Here is an 18,750-nt window from a genome sequence, read left to right as displayed (position 1 = left end):
ACCGGCTGAGACTGACGTTCAAGTTAAACAAGAGTTCTGAGTTTCAAGCTGAGCTAATCTAGGATGCTGCTTTATTTTTAACACAATATGTGACTGGCATCTAACTCTCAACGGAAAACTAACCGTCAGACTGTTTCTGAAGCATTCTCCTGCATTAGAAGGAGCCACCGGTGTAAATGTTTAAAAAAAAAAAAAAAACTTCCCAGCAGACTGTAAAGCCCTTTGACAGCTTTGACAGATAATTAATTAATTCTATGCCAGTGAGATCAAATATCTGCTTCAGTGCAAATAAATGTGCTCACATCATTGTACTTTGTATGACACTTATATAACAAGGCCCCAACAACAATGAGTTATTTGTTTGGGCAAAATAGAAAAGACAGTGAATGGAGATGATATTTATATTTCTCTTTTCAGTGATAGACTAGAATCCCAGCAAGCATCAGACATTCCACTCAAATGCAGCTACACAAGGAACATTAATGATTAAGAATAGCAACTTATCTGAATCAGAGTCAGTGAGAGCACTATTACTGTTAGTTGTTTTTTAATCTTACTTGACTTGAATATTGTAATGAAATCTATATTTTAAAGTCACTTTTGTTTTTTTAAAAAAGCTTTGTGCTGCTCTGGGAAACTTGTGATACGCTCTGCTGCACAAACGCTCCACACTATCAAAGCTGAGACCTCAAGCTCCAGAAAAGTAAAACTCCCCGCTCACAGTCCTGCAGCTTGTCATATTTGAAGTCCCACTGCAGGATGTCACGGACCTCCCTGGCTGCCACTTGAACGCCGACAGGCAGACAGAGCGACTAAGTTTGAATGGACGCTCTAATCTCAGCAGCCCTCTGAGCCGCCATGGACTTCCTCCGCTGCACGGCCGACGCCGCAGCCTCTGTGATGCCGTGGTAGCTGTCCGTCTCTTGAGAGTCCTCGCTGTTCTGCGACTTGGTGCTGTCCTGCGAGTCCGGCTTCTGCCTCAGCGCCCGGGTCTGCTCCTCCTTCAGCTCCACGTAGGAGCGAGAGAAGGTGTGAAAGATGGACGTGACGGGGAAGGCCATGAGTAGGATGCCGCTCAGAATGCTGCTGAGCGCCACCACCTGGCCTGGGATGCTTCTGGGCACCATGTCCCCATAGCCGACTGTGGTCATGGAGATGACGGCCCACCAGTAGCTACCAGGGATGCTGGTGAACTCCTGCTTGGCACCCATTTCGCTCTCGGCTAGGAACACCAGTGGTGAGAAAAGAGCCATGGCCACGCACAAGAACAACAGCAACAGGCCGAACTCACGTGTGCACCTCCTCACTGTCAGACCAAGAGTCTGCAAGCCTAAGGAGTGGCGGGCCAACCTCATAACATAAAAGATCCGTAGAGCTCGGAGTACTCTGAGAACCAACCCAACCTTCTCCAGGTAGTTGTTCCCAGAGCCCGCAGATTTCCCTCCCACTGACAGAGAGTCCACAATGAGGGTGATGTAGTAGGGAAGGATGGCCACCACGTCGATGACATTTAGAGGCGTGCGCAGGAACATGCACTTGCTCTGCGTCTGAATGAAGCGCAGCAGGAACTCCAGGGAGAACCAGCCGACGCACACCGTCTCCAGAACAAAGATGTTGTAGCACCTCTGGGAGCACTCACCCTGCAGCAGGGAATAAAAAGCACATAAAGACAGCCATTAAGGGTTGTGTTACATTACACAACAGCATGGCGCTCTTAAGCGAGTGAGAAATGTGGAGTCCAAAAGCGCTTCAGTCAGAGATGACGTAAGGACGCAGCATAGAGTTGGTAATTAAGAGGGTATTTCAAAGCCTGTTACATGAGTCACGGGTTTGCCATTGACAGACCAGGTTGGCGTTAGATCTGAAAAATAAAAAGCTGAATGAAAACAGCAAAAAGCACGGGCTTTGATTATCTGATGTAGTAAACCTCCCTGATTCACACATCAAACCTGAGGGATCAAGAGGTGAAAGCTGGAAGATGTGCACACAGTGTTACGTAATATATCAGCAGTCAAATGGGGGGGTTCTCTGGAGATTCTGCTAAAATTCATTCATTTAATAATAATAACAGTGTTCATAAAAATTTGAAAATATAATTAACAAGAGATTTCTTGGTTATTAAGCCAAAGTCACCCATAGAGGAGAGTGAAAAGAGGATGTGTGTGAGTACGCTTTTCATTTTTCTGCCATCACTTGGCATAATTAAGGACTAAAAATGTTCTTTGCTTTGCTACATTTTGCCGGGTTAATTAACAGTGGATTGACTGAAATAAGTGGCGTCAATAAAGCGGTGAAAAGAAAATATTCCGCTGACTCTTTTGAAACAAGTCAATCATTCCTGTCTTTTCAGCCTCTTGAGGCTTTGTGGAAACGCGCGGCGACATTAGCGCGCCATTAGAGCGACGTCTACAAGCGCTGTGGTTGCAAAAGGTTCTCCCCATGTGTGAGTTGTGCATAAGAGTGAATGTGTAAGCAAACCATTTTTATTAGCAATTTCTAAGTGGGCCTCATGCAATTTTAAGAGTATACACTCAGTTTTGCACAGAGCGTGTTTTTTGCCCTGGAGACGTCAAACTTGCTAAACCCATTAAGGACCATGCAAATGACTGATGGGCAAAGCTGGAGCAGCAGCAGCACCAGCAGCAGAAACTGCTAAAGTGAAATAAATTGGGGAAAAAAAAATGAAAAATAGTAATCATGTTTAGTAAAGGGACTTGGAAAAAGTGGTCGTCGTGATAAATGAGTGGTATAAGCTAATCAAGTTGTGCCATTAATGCAGTTGCTGAGTCAAGCTTAACACATTTGCAGCGACAGGGAAAGCTCGGCTGTTTGGGTCAAATAGTAGTTTAATGTCGGTTCTGACAAAGGCCTTAGGAAAAACTGAGATTAATGTGGCACTTTTGTTCCATTATACACAAGTCCCATAGAGTAATGAAACCCCAGCTGTTTAGTTTGTCATAAAACTTGCAATCTTGCAATCATAAAAACACAGAAGTGAATACAAATGTGAAACACATAACTTTTCGTGACTAGAATCTTTGCAAAAGAGTACCCAACTGGCAAAAAAAGCTTCAGGTAGCAGGCTCACCGGGAAACCTGCTTTACAGCTATTACCATCTCCTTTGATGCTGTGAGTTCCTGTAAAGTAACACTGATTAAAGCAGCAGAGTTTTGCAGATTCTTCTGCAATAGTGTATCTTAATGTTGACGTTTATTGCAAAGTTGTCTAACTGTCTGTTAAAGCCGTAGACAGGAAACAAAAGACAGATGTAGCCACCATGTCAACTAGCTGAGGGGCTCCAACAGACGCGTATTCAAACATTGTCAACTTCTTTCATGATATACAGCACAAATTCAGTGAACTAAAGTCAATGAAGCTACACTTACAATGTCACTGACAAAATACACCTCTTCTATTTAGTGTGTTGGTGGTCTTTCTAATAATAATTCTTTAATTAGCACAGACTCTGTGTACAGATGGACAAACCTTCTGTGACGACATCACCCATAGGATTTCTGAAGATCAGTCGCCATCTTGGCAGGGACTGACTCAAGCTAACTTCTGGCTAATTCAAAAATAATTTTAGCAGAATTTTAGTGGAGCTAACGTGTGAGGCGAATAGCTAGAGACCTGAGAAGACACCTTCCTGTGACTCACTGTGGCCACACCCTTAATTACACATAACACAATTTAAACAATTATGTTATATATAAAAAACACATTACCTCCCAGTACAGTTGTTATGAATGATGAGCTAAGCTGTAAACCTGTGTATTTCTGCTGTTAAGTTGGGCATTACACAAGGTCTTTGTGGTCTGACAAAATTTTGGAAGTGGAAACAAGTGGTAGGTTTACAGAGCATGCAAGTACAAACAGAAGCATGTCTAAGCTTTAAGACTTTTGGATCGCAGTTTTAAGGCATCTGATTCGGACTGTCTTGTCAGGCTAAAATTAACTCTAATAAAGTTGTTCCATTAACTACAAGTGCTGCTGCAGTATGCCAGATACAGGGAACAGAATGAAACTGGTCATAAGAACAAAGACACACTTTTATTTTACTTCTGTGCAACCACAGTAGTACATTAATGTTTTTGTACAGTGTCCTTTTGAGTCTTGAAAGGCGCTTATAAATAAAATGTATTGTAATTATTATTATTATTACATTAAAGCATGCGGGTACATATCTTGCATGTCAGGTCATGATGCAAAATGAGTAAAAGAGAATCTCAACAAGGAATAGAACGAGGAATAGAGAGGGTAACCAGTATTTCAGCCAGCCCCACAGAGGAAATGGGTCAGATTGACCCACAGCTTAAGAGGAGGGTTAAATTGCTTCTACAAGTTCTCCCGAACACGGGAAGAAAAATGTTGTATGAGGTGCAGTAATGGAGTTTTGGTTAAATCCATCCACCATGACAACAAAACGTATTGTACCTTATTTTCTATTAGTCAGAGGAACATCAGACAGTATCCACTGGCTTAAATCCACTGAATTCCATTGAATTAAAATAAACAGTGGGGAGTCAATCCTGCGCCTCAGCACAGCTTGATATTACCTGGCTAGCTGCTAGCAACCCTAAGGTCTGGTTTCTAATTTTGAAATGTGAAACGATACAGAAACTATGAGGTTAACAGCTGAGTGTCAGCTTCAATTTGGGAGGATTTTCTGCACCAGAAACCTCCTTTGCTCATGTTCTCCCTGTTAAGAAACATTTGGATAGAGTCCAGACGCCGCAACAGTTCACTGAATGTAATTCTGTAAAATAGTAGAGTCTAGAGTCTCTATTGTGTCTAGGTACATTCATATGATATTGTTTTAATTTGACATATTTGGAGCAGCAAACATTCGGACGTTTTAAAAAGAGTACCTACAGATAAGGAGAAAATAGCTTTTTCAGTTATTTGTTAAAAAAAAAAAATATCAGCAGCAACTGCGCGTGACTCAACCTCATTCTCAATCTGTGCTATGAATCCATCTTTAAGTCCTCGCACTTGCACAGTTTTGAGGCTTGATGTGCTGTCACAGCATGATGATTCAGATTTCAGCTTAAATCCACCCTCTAACCACATGCTGTCGTTTCACATCCAAAGTAATAAGAGTCTGAAGCCAAAACAAATAAATGTGCTGCTGTCCAAATCCCTAAGGAAGACACTCGTTTTCACATGTTAACCAGTATGTTTCACACTTCCTCTGCCACTCTGCTCCTCCGTTTCCTTAAGTGAATCTGTTTGTTTGTGACACATTTGCAACTGATGCCATCCCTTTCTTTGAATTTGACCGGCGTATTTGCATTGTTCTCTGACAGAGGCTTTCTGGCTGAGTGCTTTTTCCACTCCCTCCCTCCCTCCCTCCCCTTCTCCACTGTGAACCGCCTCTGCTGTGCACAGATACACCACAGAGGATCATATTAAAAGTACTCAATTATCTGTCTCAGTGATCAGTGGACTCTGACCCTGTCACAGCTGAAGACAGGCATGTTAAACCACATAGTGCAGGAAGCGACGCCTCACCTCTCATCTTCGCAGATAAGTTGGAGAGGGTCTGATTCAGCAGACAGGCGGACTTCAAGCGTTGACCTGGTCCCATCTTTGGCACACCCAGGCTTTTAATGGATCTATTTACCACTCTCATTTGTTCACCTCACTGGGCTTTATAGTGTGTGTCTACTTGTTCTGCCAGATTGGGTTTCAACACCTTCCCCTTCTCTCCCAGAAACCATCTTAATATGAATCTTCACAAAACAAGAGTCTCATTACAGAACAGTAGTGTGAGTGGATGTGGACATTTGGATTATTAAGGTTGAAGGTATTCTCCCACATTCATAGAATGTTCAATTGCTTGGAAAATAAAAGAATGAAAGAAAGTATCCTGGTCAAATACCATGACAATGGGAAGGAGGAGCATTTGGGCCACTTGTATCAACAATCTAATTTGTCCAGTCAATAGACAGAGCTCAAGCCCTCTGATGAGGGGTGAAGTGTGCCAAAAGCATGTAGAATAGAAGCTCTTCTCTACTTGGTCTTATTCCTTGTATCTTGGGCAGTTCGCAGGCTCTCAATCTCAACTTCAGCATAGCACTTACCAGAGGTAGTCCACAGATTTACTACCCAGAAGACAAATGGAAGTTTGTGGCAGTTCAAAAACAAGCTGCTAAAATGTATTTAGGTCAATGGCTTTGTTACACTAAGTTAAAAGGAGTTGGGACAAAATGTTCTGCAGCAATGCTGGAAATGCAATCCTGCAATCCTGCAATCCTGCAATCGCTGAGAGAACACAGGGAGGGGTGTAATATCATGGCTAGAGTCAAAAAAAGAGAGAGCCCGAAAATCAGATAACCAGTGTGGTCACAGTGACCAGATGAATCAAAGATGACATGGGGGATGTTTGGTTTGGCAAATACAGTGTACTGCCACTTTCCTATTCTTTTCAAAGGGAAAATAATGTGTGTCTCCCACACAGTCCACGAGAAACTGAAAACTGTAATTCAGAAATGTCCTATTATCTTATTTTAGACAAATTAAATAATAATTGAGATAAATTATTTCATCAAGGACTAAATGTTCTTGACTATTTGGCTTATTTGAAGGGCACTGGTGTTGATTTGTCTGGGAATTTAATCTATTTTCCAGTAAGTGCGGAAACAAGCCAGACTAGTGTTGATGTAAGCATCTTTACTTTGAATCATTATTATGAATCTGCACAAGCGTACTGCCTATCTAAGACGAGGCTGGAGCCTATATCAGCTGGCCCCGGATGAGAGGTTGGGTACCCCCTGGACAGGTTGCCAGCCAATTGACACTCATGCACATTCACATGTATAGTATACTTATGGCTAATTTTGAACCACCAATTAACCCAAGTAACATGCATGTCTTTGGACTGTGGGAGGAAGCCGGAGCACCTGGAGAAAGCCCACGCAAATAAGGACATGTAAACTCCACACAAGAGGTCTCCAGCTAACCAGCAGGAGCTAGACTTGTCTTGCTATGAGGCAACAATGAACCTCTATACTGTCCTTCACAATATATCAATCTCTATTATCAGACACAGTTTACCAGATAGATAGACAGATACTTTATTTATCCCAAATTCAGTGTCCAACAGTAACTACCCCTACTACTGAGCCCATCTTCTGTATCAGTTTGTCCAGCTGTGAGGTTCCCCTCTTCTTAGTGCTGCCTCCCCAGGACACCACAGCGTACAAGAGGGCACTGGCAACGAAAGTCTGATAGATCATGTCCAGCTTTTTTAAAATGAAGTACAGCTGATGGCTTGTAGGAAGATTCTTTTGTGGTGGACACGATCAGCCATGACATTATGACCACATAATAATATTGTGTAGGTCTCCCTTGTGCCTTCAAAACAATTTTGTCTGGCAACAGAATGTTGTTAGTGGGGGCCTCTGGAGGCCAGGTTAACACCTTGTGCTGTTCTTCATGATTTTCTAGTTGTTCCTAAAGCGTTTTTGTGTCAAATAGTAGTTTCTGTGTCAGGCTGCATCCTGCTGGGGATGGCTGCTGCCATCAAGGAGTGTCATTGCTATGGTCTGGTCTAGGTGTCTGGTATACGTCTAAGTAACATCCACGCGAATGCCACTTCTCCTGTCAGTGGTTTTAATGTTGTGGCTGATTGGTGAATATGGTAATTGACAAAAAAAAAATTTAATGATGGGAGTAGACAAAGAGTTCTTCTCTTGAGCCATGGCTGCCTGTATAAATTTTCATGGCAAGCCATTCAAGGATTGAAGGATTTCTTACGTACACCAGCTGAAAACCAGGCGCTATGTTCACTGCCATTTACAAGGCAAACAATGTTTGCTGTTTAGGTGAACTAAATAATGTATGAGGGTGAATGTCTTCATCTATTGGTTTTGAGGGAAGACCAATGACCTGCCAACGCTGTATCCGCTCTCCCATTGCATGCTGGGACAGGATCCTGCCCCTCGACACAGTTAATGACGTAATCAATAACCATTAGTGCCCATTTAACGAGTGACACGAGTCTGCCTGTCTTCTACATAACTAAACGCTGTCAGTCAAGTATATATTTTTTTATATTCATCTTATTTCTTCTTGCTCAACCTTTATATGACTTTCATTCAGTAAGTAATGAGTGACACTGAGTGCTGGTTTTGAGATAACCAGGATGCCGGGGCAAGTGGAGATGGAATATCTGAAGAGCAGGATGGTGTGGAGACACCAGCCTGTGGGGGAAATGGGACCAGATAGAAGTCATTTTACTCAAATGATTACAAATAGACCAATGTTCCCACTAAGCTAATAGCTTAGTGACCTGCTGTGTGTCTAATCATTTCTCACTATGACCATATCAGTCATTTCTCCATCTCTTCTCTCAACCCAGGCTGTCAAAGCTCAAGGTTTGGTTGATTTTCTCATTACTGCTGCATGTTTGTGTGTGCGTGTTTGACTGCTGTACTGAATTTTGATTACCAAGCAATTTTTTTCGCCTCAAACTCTGATTCAATAATAACAAACCCCCTGAGAATAGAAGGCCCAACCCCGACCAATGCCACGCATTTATTTACTTCTCAACAGCCTGAAAACAGCGCTCTACTTCAGACACGCACAGAGCGCCTTGGCCCGAGCTGTTCTGCCGCTTGTCATAATATATTTATTGCTGTAAGTTCTTTGGGGAGGCATGGGGAACTTCATGGTCAGTGCTTTCTGTTCTTTGCACGGCCAAATATGTGTGAATCGTTTCAACCTGCAATCTGCGCGTTTTTAGCAACTTTCAGAGTGTGCATGCGTTTCAGCTTTTGTCATTTTTAATTCACATTCACGCACCGTAATGCATTCATTGTTCCTTGGACTACTTGTAAAAGGTGGAATAGCCGATTAACTGGCCATCCTCTTCAACCTGCAGCAATAGCAAGGCTTTGTCTTTACACTGTAATTTATAACCTGTTCTCTGTTGCTGTGACAAGCAAAATTCCCCATGGGGGCCATTACAGTTTCATCTAATCTAGCCAACCCAGAAGTACCAGTGATATTGATGAGGCACATTGCCCAACAAGCGTATGCCCTCACTCTCTCTGCCCCAACTTAAAATACACCGCTATCCCGAAAGTTGCAGAGAGTGTTCTTACTATGTAATGATTCAGCTCATTTGTTCCAAATCGCTCTCATACCACTGTTTCCACACAGAGCAGTTTACAGACAGAGTTTATTTGCATTAACATTCATGAGGAGGACTAATGCAACCCAATTCGGCTGAACATTACTGCCCTTAAAACCATATTTTGAGTGATGTCCCGCTTCAGCAGAGCATTTAGGCGTGAGTTGAAAGCCAGGCCTTCTGGGACTCCAAATCGTCTCCGTGTTTTGATTAGGTTTTGTATCCTCGAATCTCCTGAGAGTTGTCCTTCAATCGGTGTTCATCTTTTCAACACAGCAAAGTGGTTCCTTTGAGGTGATTCAGGAGATAAAATTATTTTTAACATATTGGGTATTACTGGACACTGTGAGTTAAAGGCAGACAAGTTGAGGATGTTCGCTAATACAAATGCCTCTTTGGTAACAAGAGCAGCTTTCTGCTCACTCTTAATGTCAATGGTTTGGCCTCTCCATGTGCTGAGAGGCTGTTGAGCTGTGTGTGTTTGCATCTCCTCGGGGAGGAACAATTAGAGGAAGCACAGCTGGAGCTTTTCTATTGCAGTATGTAACAAAAAGACAGGACAGATATATTAATCAGCCTCTTTTTCATTCACTTTCTGTTGTTTCTCAATTAATCCTGAATCCAAATGACAGTGCACCAACTGGCTGCACATAGAGGGTAGTTAGTCACCTGTGGAGGTAATACTTGAATGTTTATAGGTGGTGTTTGGAAGCTGAGGGCTCACTTGACATCAGTACCAACTTTTGGTTCAGTGTCTTAACCAAGGATGCTTCAGCATTTGGAGGGGCCAAGGGTTGGACATCCAACCTTTCCCTGCTCAAGTCAGGCCTCTTAATCATTGGTATACATCCACAGGTTACTCATACTGTCAGTTTTTGTGTACCAACTTCCTGTATCAAGGTTTACTCTATAAAGAGCTTTGGAAACATCAATAAATTCACAAGGGTGACATGGGTGACATGACAAGATGAGACAGCCAAAGATGTTTAGTAGCTACTACAGAAACATTTCTACAACTGTACAGGAAAGAGACAAAACAAAGTAAAGCCTGATAATCTTAGCCCTGCGATAGACTGGCGACCTGTCCAGGGTGTACCCCGCCTCTCGCCCGATGACAGCTGGGATAGGCTCCAGCCCCCCCGTGACCCTTCACAGGACAAGCGGTTACAGAAGATGAATGAATGAATGAATGAGCCTGACAATCAACCGGCCAAGTTTCTTTGTTCCTAACTCATACTCAGTTTTCACAAAGCAAACAACACTTCGATCCAAATGTAAATCAGAGAACATTTACTTCGTTAAAACTCATCAAACAACATCATCAAATCCACAACCGGCAGCAAATCAGCTTGTTAATGTCCTGGCTCAACTGCCCCCTTTAGTAAAATTAACCTCTGTGCAGATCTATGGTCCGTGGAGAGCTCTACCAGATACTCTTGAGGGGCCATTAGCACTAAAAGTTTGAAAAAGCTAATGGCTTTTTAAAATTTTGCCGCTGACTGTTCAATGCCTTGGAGTTGGCAGCTGAAAACCCCAAATTCCACCAGCTCATGAGGAAATGAAAGACAAAAACACTCCTTCAGTTTTCCTCTGCTGTTTTGTGTTGGCATGTTCACTGCTCCAACTGGCTGCCTACCAATGAGAGCCACAGTCTCAATCCTTCAGTAACCAGTAAATATGTGGGACAGAAAACCAAAACAATGAGCTAAATATGACCCTGCTAAACATGACCTTTTAATATTACAACTGAACCATTGTCAACCGTAGACAATATTGTTAAATGCATGTTGGTCTCTTGGCCATTGTTGCAGTAATTCATTAGTCTGTTCAGGTCCATATAGTCTTTGGTGGTTTTGAATATTTCATTGCCCAAAATTTAGAAACAGCATTATGAAACTGACATTAAAATATAAATCAAAAATAAATGTGAAGCGCTGCAACCGTGAATATTTTAATCCACATTGCCTGCTTGTTTTCTGTATGTAATTAATTACCGTGTATAATTATAGTACATTTCCATATAAATCTTTTAGTGCTCATCCTCTCTCTGTATTACGTTCAGAACAAGCAAGAAGTTTTGCAAATGTTCTTGAACAGAACACGGCAGTATTCCCACAGAAACCACTCCACATTTCAAGTAGAATTATTCACCAAACACTCGGCGCGAAACACAAATCATCGCCACCGTGATGAATTGTACATTTCTCTCAGCGTGAGGAGCGGTATGTCTAATTCACAGTCAGCAGGAATGAGTGATGTGCACCCTCTACTTCCAGCACCGACCAAGATAAAATTATTGCTGTTTTCCTACGGTGTTTGCACATATTTCTCTTGCACACGTTCACACCGTGAGCGCTGGCCTCCCGTTCCCCTGTGATGATGTATGGCTATGGTTGGAGGGTATTTTAAAGTGGCTGGGATTTACATAACAATGGAGTGTACGGGATGGTAAGGCGTGAGCAGAGTCACTGAAAGGTTAGAACCACAGCCACGGCTCTCACAGGAGATAAATGACACATGAATATTGTTTTCAGAGATGCTTATGTGAACAGAGTAAGAAATTCTTAGGAAGAAATCGACTTAGCACTTTAGAGGTTTAATCTTCTATTCATCCTGACAGTGTGGACAAGGAACCATAAAACGTGAAGGACAATATAGCTTCTTTTCTTTTTTCTTTTCTTTCTGTTTTTGTGCTTGGGTGTAGGACAGAGTCAGGGAGGGAGCGAACAGTCTAACAGCCACTGAATGTTTCTCTAAGCGCCACATTAGATTAGATAGCCAGGCTAAGTGCTTTCCATCACAGACAGCTCCTTAAAAACTTCTGGTTTCTGCCCGACTCTCTCCTCCGGCTCAAGTGACAGAGTGCATAGCGGCTTCCTGGATGTAGGTTGCGTTACTCTCCTGCTAAGAAGTGGAACATGACTTCATCTACTGGCAAATAAAAACGCTGATGGTTTTGACTGAGGGCCAGGACTAATTTCCAGGTAATCCGGGTAATCAGTACCTTTCAGAGTAACAGCGGGCCTCATTGTGAAACGACGCTTGTAGTGGAGACAATTCTCATCCACCTTAGCAGTGACCCTCGGCTCTGCTCAGCATTTTAGTACTTTTTTAGCTAATAGCTTTGATTTTATGTCCTGCACTCACAGCTGAAAGACACGGGTAATGACAAGCCATGAGACTAGCCGTGACCACACGGCCATTAGCCGCTAACAAACAATCTGTTTCAGACCTAGAGCTAGGAGGAACTATACTGCATTCTGCCATTTATTGCGTTTTCACAGACACATCTCCAAAATGAATCAGAACGCGCACTTGAGTCTGCCAGAGATGTGACAAGTCACTATATATTATAGCCACTATTATGGAGCATTTAACAGATTTACATGCTCAGAAACATAACTCCAGGATAAATATTAATGTGGGTTTGTGCCTGCTGAATATATTCTTGCTATATTTTCGATTGTGGGGCAGCTGGAGGTGGCATAGGGCAAGAGGCGGGCTCCACACTATACAGGTCTCCTGTCTATCACAGGGCTAACACAGAAAGACCATTAACCATTCACACCATGCACACCTACGGCCAATTTTAGAATCACCAATTAACCTAACATGTCTTTGGACTGTGGGAGGAAGCCGGAGCACCTGGAGAAGACTTTGTAGGCACACGCAGAATGTGCAAACTCCACACAGAGAAACCCCAAAAAGGTCTGCTCTGGGGCGACAGTGCTAACCTCTCCACCCCCAGTAAAAATTAAATTTAAGAAAAGTGAAATTGGGGATGCAATGTGTTGCAGACTCAGATAAGAGTCATCCATTCCCTCTGGCGTGTGTGGATTTAAATTTGATAGGTGACCCGAAACAATACTCCAACATCTCTGCTTCATATATCTGTGGAATGTGGGCAACTACTCGCTCATTACTGAATCAAAATCAATGTCAGTGCTGTGTTTCACAGCTTTCCCTGGACCCGAGGGGCTAAAAAATCACTTACTGGAAGTTTAAATTAAAATTACATTCATATAATTCAATATTCTGAGCGACAGCACTGATCAGATTAGATATTTTTATGGTATCATATAACAGCTAACACGTCATTGGAGTTTTAGACAGGTTCAGGAAAAGCAACAAGGAACTGCTGTGCCTCCTTCATTCTGCCAGCACTGGAAATGTAGGTCTCAAAAGCATTACATATGACGAATACAGAATACATTACAATCTGAAATGGAGTATCTAAGGAAATCACCATTTCATTAGTTTCATTAGTGTAGGGAGACTTTGCAGAGATGTAAATTGCTTGCTATCAAAGCTAATGGATATTAGGGTGTTCTGTGATGGAGGAGGGTGAGTGGGCGGACTCAACTGAAAGAGATGTGGTAATTAACCGAAGCTTACAGTAAATCGCGAGCTGAGCTGGAATCACTGAACACGTTTCAGCAGCATAAACGCTTTGCTCTATATTACCGGGTCAGTTCTGTCTGACACCGCGGTGCACACCAGGACTACTAGGAAACAAAACAGCTGCACCGCACCATTATTGTTTTCTGAATCACTGTGAGAAGGTTGCCCATGTCTCATTTTTAATTTACCGTATGATCAATTACATCCTGCCCAGAAGCTATAAATGAGCTGTAAAGAGTTTTAGTAACGTTTCAGAACATGTGAACAAACGCTGTCGTTTGCCTCACTTCCTTTTGACACGGTAGGTTTTCACGAGAAAGACATGGCCATCTCATTATACCATAAACCGATGCCGTTGCCTCCTGTAGCTGGTTCAGATTAGGTTTTCGCTCTTAATGAACCACCACTACCACAGTTCTTACAATGGAGGAGGGTAACTTTTCATGAATCTCTGGGTGGTTAATTGGCGCCACAATGACACCAGTTTCAGCTGTCCAGAGTTAGAAAGAATGGTGCCTTCTTAATCACACCACCCATGCGAACCATCACACCCTTGCTAGCCACTTCTGATTCAAATAATTAAGGATACAGGCACATAATGACAGATGACGCTTAATTGGAGATAAGACGAGACTATGTTTAAGACAGTCTTTGTTCATATTTCACCCAGTTTGTTTCCCTGATTGATTCTCCCTTTGAAGCTTACACAGGTCATACAAACAGCGCCAGCCTTGCTGATGAAGACGTATCTTTGACAGAAGGAGAAGCTGCGGGGCTCTCCTCTAATCATATTCTGGTCCGCTGATGCCATTCAAGAGGTGAATTAGCACAATACAAGGATGCTCCGAGGCCCGATCGCCAAGGCTTTCTGAAGTCTACCAGGCAAAGGCGGACATGAAAAGGCTCAGGAGGGGGACATTGTCGGCTTTAATATGCTTTTTTGATTCAATTGTCACACGCTGTGACAACATGTGTAGTTAGTGGGAACAAAAGCCTGAGGTAGCAATATTTCTCTTCCTGCAAGATGAAAGCTAAACGCAGCAACAAGTGGATGTGCTCCACATTCACTTTCAGGCCTAATTAGAGACCAGAGACTGTAAGTTATGAGCAACATCATAAATCTGAGAAACATCTACATAGCAGGTTCACATCTGGAATTTATTCTAAATTACAGTATTTGCTGTATTCGTGTATAGATTCTTCAGGGTACAAAGTAATTAAAGAAAAAGAAAAATCTACACTAAGAAAAGTCTATGTCCACAATTGGGAAATAACTATTGAGCTATTGTTATGAGACTGACATGAAGAGATCAATCTGTCTATAGATGTAATAAAGTTGAGTCATGACATGTTTGGCTTATCAGCATGTCACCAGAAAAGAACTGTCTCTCTCCAAATGCCTACCCCTGAAGCTCTTCTTTAATAACATGACACAATGCAAAAATATTTAGCAGTTAGAGGAGTTGCAAGGTGTCACATAAACAGTTTATGATATCAGCAGCACGTCATCTATGACTGTACCATGGGTTACCAGATAGCAAACTCACAGTGAGTTACTACTATACTAATACCTAAATGTAGCGGCTTATAATAGAGCCTCTTTCAATAATATGTGTCTAGACGTGGGTTTGAAACAAAAGTTTTCACCAGTTTTAAACAAACACTCTGTAAACGAGTGACAAGGTGGTCTGTATTACACGTTCAGTGTGTCCTATGGAAGGGCACAGGGAAGGAACAATGAGGGAGTTGTCCACACAGCCTTGGCTGCAGTTTTTCTTCATGCAAACTGTATTTTGTTAAAATCACAGAGGGTTACATTTCCTGTTGCAAATGCTACATTGTAAGATGCTTCTCATTTTTCCACAAAGACTGATGAAAAATACTAAATGTGAGGTTGCACTGAGTTTATACTGAAAAGCGAGAATAGCCTGTACTTCAGTTCTCTGCATGCACAACAATACCAAACCTTGAAACCATACTGTGAGAATGCTCCTCCAGAAAGATACCTCGTCTTGTGAAAGTTCCTAGCTACTCTCCCTCAAAAGTGTGACAGAGCAGCAAATATTCATGTTCCTAACAACCAATTATTTACCCACCCAGCTTTTTTTTAATTATTATTATTACTGAATGTTGATGGCACATCATTTAATGCAATGTAATGGGTAGCCATTCGGGATCTAGAAACCTTTCTGAGCATCCTACCGGAATTACAAATGACAGCAGTACAAAGTTCAACCTATATCCAAAGAGCTTTTACTTTTACATAATACAAAATGCTAATTAGCAAGTTTTAAATGGGGTTTATGTCTCTGCACAGCCGTGACCAGAGGCATTATGTTTTCAGATCGCCTGTCTGTCCACTCATCCATTCTTGTGGGCGATATCTCAGGAGAGCCTTTGTTCAAATGTTGACTTGGTCTCAAGAATGAACTATAAATTCATAAATTAAGGGTGACAAAACCTCACATAAAATGGTCATGTGACGACCATGTATACTCAAAAGGTCGAAGGCTAAGACACTTGTAATACTCTTTTAGTACTCTTGTTTGTATCACTATCAGAATCTATATGTACACTTTAGTCAGATGTATGTTTCTATGACAGATGGATGTTTATCTCATTACTCCTGCTGCTCTCTTCTCTCTCTTTTTCTGTCTCTACCTGACTGGCCTCAAGCAGATGGTTCCTTCCATGTGAGCTGGGTTCTGCACAAGGTTTCTTCCTGTTAAAGGGAGGATTTATTTTTTACTGTCCCCTTAGTGTTTGTTCTGGGGGTCTCAGACTGGGTCTTGTAAAACAACCTTATGGCAATTTGTATTGTTACTGATGCTATATAAATATATCTGAATTAGAAAATGTAACTATTAAAGTCCAACAAAGTTCTCCCTATATGTTTATGCTAAGCTAGGCTAACTGCGTCCCAGCTTCATTAACATACATACATGTTTTTGTTAGCCTCTCAGAAAAAAAAGTGAATCTGCATATTTTCTGAACAGCTATTCCCAATTTCCCCTGCAGATGTAATACGTTTTGTCTCATGTTTCATGTTTGCATATGCACAAGATCTGGATTACACCATCAAAGTGCCACGCACGCCCTGCATGTTAAATTCCCTCTCTTGAAATGAAGCATCAAAGCGACACACAACATAATTAAAAGTATTTTACGGCTCACGCTGTTGTTGCTGGTCAGCTGGTCTAGATATGGTTTGGGTAAACAAGCTTTCACTGTATGGATTAGGACTTCATGGCTACAATTAGCATAATCGTGGTGTTATGTAACAACAGTGACCTTATTTTATATTCAATTGAGCCTAAGCCTAAATCCAATTATTCATTTGAAGATGCCTGAATGCATGGCCTTGGTATCATCTTTGTGCTCTGTGTGCTGTCAGTTCACTCCATGCATGGGAGAGCATGGATCTCATGTAGCTGCGGAGGAAAGTATGCAGAAACGGTGACGGGAGCCGCACAATAATCTGGTATTCAAGTGAAGGGAGAGGAAGCCTCGCTGTCCCTGAGCCTTCGCCTCTGTCTGTGTCAAGATGATTTACAATAAAGCACAGGAAGCCTCAGTATGTGGGCTGCTGCATCACCATAATCTGAATTCTACTGTAGCAGCTGAATGCACAACCCCGAGGATGTACTAAAAAAAAAAAAAGGGAATCCTGAGAACAGGTTCCCTTGCCTTCATACTTATTTGTGGCATAATTGTGGTGTTCCTCATGTAAATCTGCTTAGCATATGGTTTTAGCGTTGGTTGTTTAGTTAGACACCACTGCGACTGTTTATGCAATGCACTGTTGGATTTCTTACACAAAAATGAGCAGCACTCTGGGATCCATAACTCAACTCCACTGCTTTATTATTTGCCTGAAATTGGTAAATGAATCTTGTCTTATCTTATTTCAGTGATGCCAGCCTTTTGTTTAATTGTGTTGTCTGAATGATTCTGCTGCACGGTGCTTTTGCTCAATTAAAATCCAGCAGCTCAACAGATTTGATTTCCAGAGACTAAATATGGTTGCAGGAATCAGTTTGGACTATTTCCAAAAATAAAAAAAGTTATTACTGAAGAAAACTCACCCTCTCCTCCTCCTCTCTGAGGTCAGGCATGGTGCTGACACACAACGTCACAGCAGTGATGGCTACAAATAACACTGACAGACAGGCAAAGATTTTGCCAGGGAGGCCGGAGTGGGGGTTCTCCACCATGTCCCTCAGCCTCCGCATACAGCCCCCAGTAAGGCTCTCCTCTGGCGCTGCTGGAGGCTGCTGGCTTTCCTCGCAGGACTGTGGGGCTGTGAGCTCAGCCTCCTCCTCCTCCAGCCTCTGCTGCTCCTTGAACTCCTCCTGTCTGAGCCGCAGCTTCCTGAGGCAGCACCAGTCCAGGTTGTTCTCCTCCACCCCCCAGTACAGTAGCTCCTCCTGGAAGGACAAGGCGCACATCTCCCTCAGGAGCCTCAGCTTCCCCGCCGCCAAGAAAGTCACGATGATGCGGAAAGCGGACGGACTTCGGTCAAAAAAATACTCGTTGCGGCTGCCGTCGTAGTCGTCGCACACGTCCATGATCTCGGCTTCGTTGCTGCAGCTGCGGAGTTTGCCCAGTCGTGTCAGGGGGAACTCCTCCAGCGTGGACCAGGGGATGTGATACTTGATGCCCCCCACGTTGATAATGGCAGCTCCGTCTGCCAGGCCGATCTCATCTCCGTCCTGTTGGCGCGCCTGAGGCTGGAGCAGGAGCTGGGCTCGTTTGTAGAACAAACCCTTCTTGGACGTGACCTCTTGTGGGTTCTCCACACGGTTGAAGTGGAAACTGGTGAACGGGTGGTCAGTGCTGCCTGCCAGGAAGGCTACCTCCTGGTACATCCCTGCAACTCTGCTGGGGGACCCTGTCCTGCAATGTGCAATGGGAGGGTGGCTTCACAGGGCACGAGAGGTAACGAGGAGCTTGTCACCCATTCAGCAACGCAGCACGTCTCTGTAAGAGAAAAAAGACGAATAAGTAAGTTAAAGTTGCAACTTCTTGCAGCAATTAGCCAGGCGAGCGGAGGTGAGATGCAGTTTGAACTTCTCTCTTAGTCATTCGTTCAAATTTCTTGGACTGTTTGTGGGATGGAATGCATTCATGCAAATAGATGTGAAGTTTAACTTTTATCCAGGAATGTACTGTATGCTGTTAGCCGGTAGCAAGCTGCCTTAACAGTGCAGTC

At 42.8% G+C, this 18,750-nt stretch overlaps 1 protein-coding gene across 1 annotated transcript; it reads right to left on the bottom strand.

Annotated features, from left to right (window-relative positions):
• Window positions 1-643: 643 nt before the first annotated feature.
• Window positions 644-18,406, bottom strand: kcng2 (potassium voltage-gated channel, subfamily G, member 2; the record flags this gene model as incomplete). The annotated part of the gene is made up of 2 exons (XM_084562848.1): window positions 644-1,640; window positions 17,624-18,406. 2 exons carry the CDS (start codon window positions 18,404-18,406, stop codon window positions 813-815), a joined length of 1,611 nt encoding a protein of 536 aa, XP_084418974.1. The 3' UTR covers window positions 644-812.
• Window positions 18,407-18,750: the final 344 nt, after the last annotated feature.

Source organism: Chelon labrosus, assembly GCF_963514085.1.
Source record: "Chelon labrosus genome assembly, chromosome: 16".
Lineage (NCBI taxonomy): Eukaryota > Metazoa > Chordata > Actinopteri > Mugiliformes > Mugilidae > Chelon > Chelon labrosus.
The sequence above is the reverse complement of the archived record's forward strand: the minus strand, read 5'-3'. Positions and strand labels throughout refer to the sequence as shown.